This window comes from Lytechinus pictus, chromosome 2 (genome assembly GCF_037042905.1).
Source record: "Lytechinus pictus isolate F3 Inbred chromosome 2, Lp3.0, whole genome shotgun sequence".
Lineage (NCBI taxonomy): Eukaryota > Metazoa > Echinodermata > Echinoidea > Temnopleuroida > Toxopneustidae > Lytechinus > Lytechinus pictus.
The window spans coordinates 23,172,014-23,181,213 of NC_087246.1; the positions used below are offsets into that span (position 1 = coordinate 23,172,014).

The 9,200-nt window shown below is 37.0% G+C and overlaps 1 protein-coding gene across 1 annotated transcript; it reads right to left on the reverse strand.

The window, feature by feature from the left end:
• Positions 1 to 6,460: 6,460 nt before the first annotated feature.
• Positions 6,461 to 9,200, reverse strand: LOC129282808 (protein slit-like). The gene has a single exon (XM_054918671.2). The coding sequence runs from the start codon at positions 9,198 to 9,200 to the stop codon at positions 6,567 to 6,569; it is 2,634 nt and encodes an 877-aa protein (XP_054774646.2). The 3' UTR covers positions 6,461 to 6,566.

Genomic DNA, 9,200 nt, shown 5'->3' on the forward strand with positions numbered 1-9,200 from the left:
GCGAATTCCTATTTGAAACAAAAAAACAATATTCTCATTTTTATATGTTGCTACAAAACTTGTAAGGATAATTTTACGTGCCTTAAGCTTCATAAGTCATTTGAGTCAGTGGGGTAGATAAGCAGAGGCGTACATAAAAAAAGAGAAAAGGAAAGAGAGAAGGGTGAAATATGATTTTATTATCTGAATATTAGTTGTCTCAGTCTATCACAAAATTGTATTTTCGTTATGAAAATGTCAAAAATTTTGCTCGCTCGCTTCGTTCGATCGCAACTTCTTTACGTGATAATTTACGTGATACGACATATCTAGCCCCCTCAAAATTTTGGGCCATTACGCCACTGTAGATAAGTCATTTGTACTGTTTTAAGATAGTAAGTGCCCTTTTCGAAAGAAAAGGTTCCTCTTTTTCATTGTACCCCCCCCCCACACACACACACACTTTCAACTTTGCTCCGCCGCCCCTGACTTACGCTATAATTTTAGGTTGCTTTTCATGTTTATAATGTCATGTTTCAAATAGTTTTTGAAATAATGACCGTTCGCGAAGTTTGGACTCACTGCCAAACATTACTTAAATATGCCAATTAGCAGATTAGTTTCATATTTATTGAATAGCAGTCCTGGTGGAATGTGAATATGAATTAATAATAAGACGCTAAACCGTTAAGGGGGAAGTCAACTCCAACAAAAAGTGTTTTGCAAACATATTTTTTTCTTATACAATGAATGAAAAGAGAAGTGAAAACAAGCACAAAGTTGTTAATTTCATCGAAATCGGATGTAAAATTGTAAAATAAGAGTTAAGACATTCTAAAGTTTCACTTATTTTTCAAAAAACAGTTAATATATGCACAACACACTGATCTGTAAATGAAAGAGTTGATGATATCACTCATCCGTAATCTTAATGACCCATAAATTTTGTTTCCGTAAAAACATGGCTCTTTATTTGTTCTTGCTTATATAGCGCTAAACACTTAAGAACTCTACATAGTAAAGGCTAATGCAGTAAAATTACTAATTACTTTAGCAGAGCACTGCGTTTCAAGGAATAAATGCCCGCCAGGTCCTCGTTTACTTCACCTGGGTTGAGTCCAGCACAATATGGATACATTCCTTGCTGAAGTAAACTGATGATTTGAACCCACGACTCTCCGATCAAGAGACGGGAGTTTGAACCACTGCACCATGACGCCTCCATGTAAGTGTAATTTTGGATAATGTCAACAATAAGCATCACTCGGTTCTGCTATAGTCACACTGATGATAAACCAAACCGATATGTCTTTAGATGTAACGTAATAGCTTTGAACGGTCTAGAATCGGTTTTGTTGATGTGACTTGAAGCCAGTCTCTTGATATTCCCCCCCCCCCTTCTTATCATTTCAAGTACATTTCCCCTCACCATAATGTAAACAGATAACAAGTGGAGCGCCACTGGCAGTCTCACCTGCATTACGCGATTCAATATATTTATAGCAGTAGTGCTACGTTCATTGACCATAACAGATATTTGACCTTGATCATGTAACCTAAGACTTGTCAGTGATACTTGATTACCTCTATGTCCAAGTTTTATGAACTAGAACAATACACTTTCGAAGTTATGACGGTAATTCAACAATTACCTCCACATGGCCAAAGTTCATTGACCTTAAATGACCTTTGAGCTTGGCCATGTGACCTGTAACTCGCACAGGATGTTCAGTGATACTTGATTAGTCTTAATATGTCCAAGTTATATGAATCAGATCCATAAACTTTTAAAGTTATGGTGGTAACTCAACAAATACCCCCAATTTGGTCAAAGTTCATTGACCTTAAATGACATTTAGGCTTGGCCACGTGACCTGAAATAGCACAGGATGTTCAGTGATACTTGATTACTCTTATGTCCAAGTTATATGAATCAGATCCATAAACTTTAAAGTTATGATGGTAACACAACAAATACCCCCAACTTGGTCAAAGTTCATTGACCTTAACGGACCTTTGAGCTTGGCCATGTGACCTGAAACTCGCACAGGATGTTTAGTGATACTTCATAACTCTTATGTCCAAGTTTTATGAACTAAATCCATACACTTTCGAAGTTATTACGGTAATTCAACAAATACCCCCAACTTGGTCAAAGTTCATTGACCCTAAATGACCTTTGATCTTAGTCATGTGACTTGAAACTCAGGAAGGATGTTTAGTGATACTTGATTACCCTTATGGCCAAGTTTCATGAACTAGGCTCATATACTTTCTAAGTTATGCTGTCATTTAAAAAAACTTAACCTTCGGTTAAGATTTGATGTTGACGCCGCCGCCGTCGTCGCCGTCGGAAAAGCGGCGCCTATAGTCTCACTCTGCTATGCAGGTGAGACAAAAAATTACTCAAAACATCTCAATTTTCAATGTTTTGGTTTGGTTTAGATTTATTTACCGCATAAAAATAAAAAAAACAATACATTGTATAAATATGAAGAATAACTGAGATAATTATCATGACAAAGAAACTTTAAAAGATACGGATCGATCACTCTATTCCAAGCCATTGATATAGTCGCGCTGTTATTCCTAGAGGTCTAATACTCGCTTCATACCACATTATTTCATTTCGTTTTAACTACAAATCCAAAATAAGCCAAACATATAATTTCAACGATTATTAATGATCTTAACATGCATAGATTACAGTGTTCACATTCAACCTCAATAAAACACATCTATTCTATTAATTTATTATTCATTCTGTTTTATTTTATTTTATACAGCAGGATTGGTCTGTTCAGTTTTCAAAAACTGCGTTATAAAGGCACCCTGCAGTTAAAAAAACATCAATCAACATGAAAATACAAAGTTAGGGAGTGTCATAAACTACCAAGAACAAAACAGTGAGAATGGGTAAATGGTAATCTAAAAATTGGATACAAGACATGGATAGCACTATTAAGATGCTACTGAATATAAAAGGCTTTGCTCCGTAATTACTCATGTTGTTTGGTATGAATAATAATTGCAAACTATATGCCTGAATTGAATAATCTCTCCAATAATTTCTCATCTTGATTGGATTTATTGTCTGTAAATCTCAAATGGGTTTACTCAAAATATCTGAAAGCCGCGCGTTATTTTTTAACATTTCATAGATATTACAGTTACCATTACACAAACCAACCTATCTAATCCGATCATCAATGATTGCAATGTAAGATTTGAGAGTTTCCAGATACAAAATTTTTACTCTTTGACATGTTTTTTTCATATTTCTATGTTAGATGTTGTTCAATAACCTGTTTGGTTGTTATTATTATTATTAATTCATGTACTACGATTATGTTGTAATTATTGTAAACATGCTCAGTTTTGGGTCCTTTGACCTTTGAATCACGAATCTTTGTTTTTAACCGAATGAATAAAATGAAAAAATATGTTATATCATTATCTGGGTATCCGGGGTGGGGGCTTTCGGGGCCATGGTACCATTGCATGGGGAGGGAAAGAGAGGAGGGAGAGAAAAAAGGGAAAGGAAAGAAAGACGAAAATGAGGGGGAGAGTTGAAAATGAGAGAGAGAGAACAAAAAAGAAAATGAAAGTGGGAGAGAGAAAGAACAATTAAGAAGAAGAAGGGGAAGGGGAAAAGAGAAAGAAAATAAGGAGGGAAGAAAAACAAAGTGATGAAAGGAGAAGAGAGGAATGGAGAGAAAGTGGGAAAATATGTGAGAAAAACAGCGGCAATTGCAATGAGCGCTAGATTAACCTGAAATTAACCATGCGCGCAAAATTGGTTTTAAAGGTAACGGGCGCTGATTCGATCTTAAAATTGGAGGCGCCAACTTATTTGTATTAATATTCGATATCATATTTATAGAGAGTCGATTGGTATTTAATATCGGAGGACATCAAACTGACCTTAAACTTAGAGGCACCAATCTGAAACTAGAAATATCACTGAAGATGATTAACTCATGACCCTCGCCTATTCCATTAACATATAATGTAGTTTCAAACAAATTTAGAAAATGAATATTACATGTCTATAACCCCTTGTCCCGACTTTCATGAGAATTGGTTGAGAACAGATGAAGTAGTTCGAACCTCAATATTTTAACATAACTTTGTCATATAATATGTTGTTACCATGGCAACACGATTTCCGACACGTACAACAAAAATGTCTTGCACATCTTTACCTCAAGACCAATGTGTGAGTCAAATTCCATGAGAATTGGTTGAAAACTGATAAAGTACTTCAAACCACAAGATTTATAACTAATTTTTGCAATAATATACTGTTACCATGGCAAAACAAATTCCAACACATGCGAAAATTGTGTCTTGTACATTTTTATGTTTGTTCTTAATTTCATGAGAACTGGTTAAAAATTGAGAAAGAAGTTCGAAGTGCAAGATTTGCAACGGACCGACGGCACGACCGACCGTCAAGACGCTGATGGGTCCATAGCGGGGTATTATGTAGATCCTATAGCTGTTTCATGATTTTCTTGCAAGCCAAGGAATGCTTAAAACGTTATTCGGTTCAGCTTTAAAAATTCAGCTCGCGTTTCACTCTCTCATTTAACACTTATTTACTGACATACGGATCCTTTTTTATTGCAAAATGAGCTTTTAATGTCCCGTATTTTTTAAAACCTTAATATACGGTTTGTCCAAACATTCAGCTAGCAATTCGGGCTCGCATAATCAATATCTTCCATAATTATAAAATGCCAAATCTTATAAACAAGTGGAACGCCTCTGTAGTCTAGTCTGCATTTCGCAATTCAATATTGCAGTGGTGACTTTGAAATCAGCACTTTGTAAGATGCATATATATAATAGAGAAAAAAAAACATTTATTTTCAATATATCATCCTATCCTGACCTTGACTCAAAAACTTGTATTCCATTGCATATATTTTGTGATATCCAATAACCATTTCATCTTACAAATATATACATATATATATTACAAAAATGAACATGATAACAATATACAAGTCAACTGATCTGAAATGGTCTTTGTTTACTAGTTATCTGGTAATCTAATTATCTAATTTTCAGATATCTGTTTACCAAGATATCCATGTTTGATAGGCCGACAATACTGACTGATAATTTCAACATATTCTGCAATAATTCAAGGGGCGAGTTAATCAAAACACACCTTGTGCAAAGGAATGTCCTCCAGAACAGCTGGATCCTCAGTCGAGGTCCTCCTGCCAGCCGTTTTGGCCAATCTTCTGCCCCTTGATAACCATTATAGAAATAATATATGAAATGGGGATTTATACTTCCATAATTATCTTAAAAATTCAATATCTTAACCTTTGATCAGTTTGTTTAATAGTGATAGCACAACATGGTCTAAGTTCATTGACCCTTAATGACCTTTGACTTTAATCATGTGACCTGCAACTCGTACAAGGAGATCAGTGATGCTTGATAAACTTTGTGTCCAAGTTGCAAGAAATAGGTCATTGTACTAAAGTTATGATGACATTAAAAAAAAATATTGGTTTAGAAACTTGATCAGAGTTAATTGACCCTAAATGACATTTAACCTTGATCATGTGACATGAAACTCTTGCAAGATGATCAGTGATAGTTGATTACCAATCAACTAGGTCCATAAACTTCGATGTTGATTCCCCTAACACGTTCTAAGTTCACTGACCCTAAATGACCTTGCCCATGTGACATGAAACTAGGGAAGAATTTGATTTCTCTTATGTCCAAGGTTCATGAACTAGGCCCACATACTTCCTAATTATGATATTTCAAAACTTAGTTTAAGATTTCAATGTTGACGACGCTTCCGTCGGTATAACTGCCAGTTAGTCTAAAAAGTGCCCAGATGGTCTAATTTGTCTAACACTTTGTCAAATGAAAATGTGTTTCATCAACAGTTCATCTAATCATATACACTAAAAACAGGCGGGTGTTATTTTAAGACCAGCCTTGTATCTATATCGGTCCACACCAGAGAGGTGTTGAAACAACACCGGCTTGGCGTTAGGCTAACACCAATTTGGCATTTAAGCAACACCCATTAGTGTTAAACCAATATCGGTTTGATTCTTAACTGGTGTAGTTTAAACGTTTCTCTGGTGTGGACCGATATAGTACCTGGCTGGTGTTTAATTAACACCGGCGCTTTTGCAGTGTAGCCAAAGTGGTGTTAGACGAAATGGGTCTAGCCATCGGAAATAACATATTGTTAAATGTGATGAACGGCGAGACCAAGTAGACAAATCTGTTGTAGAACTTGGCTTAGACAATATCGGATGAGACTAAACAGAAAGTAGAAAAAGTGGCTGTAGACAAAGCGACAAATAAGAACAATCGGGCACACCGTTATTCTATTCCCGGCTAGACCGAATGTCGGTCTAGGTTTGGTCATGCTCAGGGTCTTCACTGCACCGATTTTGTCATCAGACTATCATGACGAAGGCCTACTTACCTAGCTGTCCACTAATAAATGTGTAAGTTGAAAATCCCTGATGGACTGGGATTTTTTAAATAACTATAAATGTGTTTAAAAGGGGGGAAAACAGAGACAATAAAATAAATCCTCATTCTGTCGGTATGTAACGGTTTCGCTTCCGGTTTACAGAAAAACATTTAAGCAAACTTTTCCTGAAGAATTCCTGCCTCCTACTCTCTTCATCATTATCAACCCACTCTAGATACGGTCCTTGACCTCCCATGTACAACCTTAAAAGAAATGGCATCTCATCCTCTTGAATGTTCTCCAGGAAAACAAGAACAATATTCTCTGTCTTTGAATCGTCCACTTGATCTATCGCCATACGGAAACATGTCAGGAACCAGTCATCAGCAATAGCAGCTTTGCTCATCAACACAAGGACCTTGAAGCTTCTAGTCAGGACATCGTCAATGGCTTCTAAGCGATGTCTTCCAATGGGAAGATCATCTTCAGTGAAGACTATTCTTCTTCTCTCATAGTACGGAAGGATCATTTGAAGTGTCGGTTTTAAGTGGGATTGTATCCATTTGATATCATCGTCTGTCGATATGACGTGGATGTCGAAATCGTAATCCTCTCGTTTATATTCGTCCAAGATTTCTTCATAACCCAAAACAGCAAGTCTTAGCAGGAAGAGCTTGTACTTAATACTCCATCTGAAGTGATACGTGATGACTATGATGATAGTGACACTTAATACAGAGAAAATTGCAAGAACAAAGATAAACTTCTGTGAGCAGAGATCGTCTGGATGGATGGACAAAACGTCCTTTCCCCCGAAAGGTTTCTGAGATGCAAAGGAGCATGTTGTTTGGTTTGCGTTTTGAACTTCTATAGTTCCACTCAAAAACTTGTTTAACCATTTTGAGCTACAAGAGCATTCAATTGGATTTTGCGACAGATCAATTGAAGATAGTGTGTTTGAAATTCGGGAAAATGTTGTCTCGTTGAAAATAGTTAGTAGATTTATCGAAAGATCTAATGAAGTTATCAACGTTTTATCAAACAAACCTTTATCAATGTAAACCAATGCATTTTTTTTTATTGAGAAGATATTCAATTGGATCAGGTTGTCCAAGATGTGCATGGGAAGTATTTGTAAATTATTATCTTGCAAAAACAGAGTTGTCAATGAGGCCAGAGAATCAAAGGTTCCCGATTCGATTGCAAAAACTTGGCAGTTCGTCAAATCCAGAATTTGTAACGCGAAAAGGTCGTCAAAAACCCCTTCCGGTAACCTAAGGAGGCGATTTTGTTTTAGTTCCAGATGCGTTAAGTTGTGAAGTCCCTTAAAAAGGGATATTTTCTGAGATGAATCCCAAAGCTCACGCATTACAACATATGAAGAAGTTAAATCGATTAGATTTAGAGATGGTGTATACTGGAATGTTTGGCCTGGAATGAAAACAGATAGAGAGCGCCACCAGTCATATGCTCTAAAGGTATATACAAATATTCTGAGAAGTGGAGTACGGAGGCGCATTTCGGAAACGCTCGTACGGGATATATTCAACGTTTGTAATTTTCCAAGTCCCGATAGATGTGCTGAAGGCACATTGAATAACATCGCATTCCGAGTAAGGTCCAAGAAGGTAAGATTATTCAGACCCTTGAAGGCCAGTGGATTTAGATTCTCAATATTGTTCTCCGATAGGTCCAATTCCAGAAGATCAATCTGCCAAGATGCCCCCGAAGGATTCACTTGCTGTATCATTGTGTTAGAAGCTGTAAGGCTGCGGAGTTCTCTCATACCATCGAAGAAAGAAGGTTCAAGAACTCCTATATCGAATGTGATAAGATCCATCTTGTAAACAGAGATTAGACTGGCGAAAATGGTTGGGTATAACTTAAACATGTTCTGCTGCAATACCACGTGAAGACTTTTACCCCACAGTGGATCAAAGAAGTCACGGGGTAGATTTTTGACCATTACTGCTTTCAAAAGACACAGTTTGTCTATCTCTGATAGAGATATACCTGTTAAGAAAGTCTTCCATACTTCAAAGATCTGACCTTGTTCCAGGAACCCCAAAACCAAAGAACGAATTGGCAAATTGGCAATAGCATCAGCGTCAATTTTCTTGTAACTAGTCTCACCTAGATAAAGTAGATCTGTCTTACACAAAATGCTTAGACTACCGGCTGATATTTCCTGAAGTGAGTTATCACTGAGGAATATCTCATTTAATTTTCTTTCGGGGCACTTCGAAATATTGATATATGTCAGTTCATTGTCGTATAAGTTAAGGCTTTTGAGCTGAGGCAAGAATCCGAGGGTGTCATTCGGAAAACAAGTTAAGTTGCAATACTGAATGGACAGACTAGACAACCTACCTGATTTCTGAAAAAGATCACTGCCGTTAAGGTTATAAATGGGGTTGCTGTCAAGTATCAAGCTAGTTAGGTGTGCTAGGGGATAGAAAGTCCCTACATCTATGAAGTTGATGAGATTGTTAGACAGATTGAGTACCTCTAAAAGAGAGTACCGGACGAATGACGTGTTCAAGAGTCGTTGGATCAAGTTTGATGTAAGGTCCAGTGAAGTGAGATCCTGAATTAGATCACTGGGAACATCTTTCAACTGCCTCTGTGAGCAATCGGCAATTTTATCCAGGAAATCAACAGAACAAGCAGCACTTCTGGCGCGGCTTCCTACGGTTGTGAGGCTGTGGTGAGTGTGGTTAGCCCGAATCCCCCGGTTCGGTGAGACCATCACCAT

Coding starts and splice junctions, on each gene's coding strand:
- LOC129282808 (XM_054918671.2), bottom strand. CDS start 9,200: ATGGTGATGGTCTCACCGAACCGGGGGATTCGGGCTAACCACACTCAC.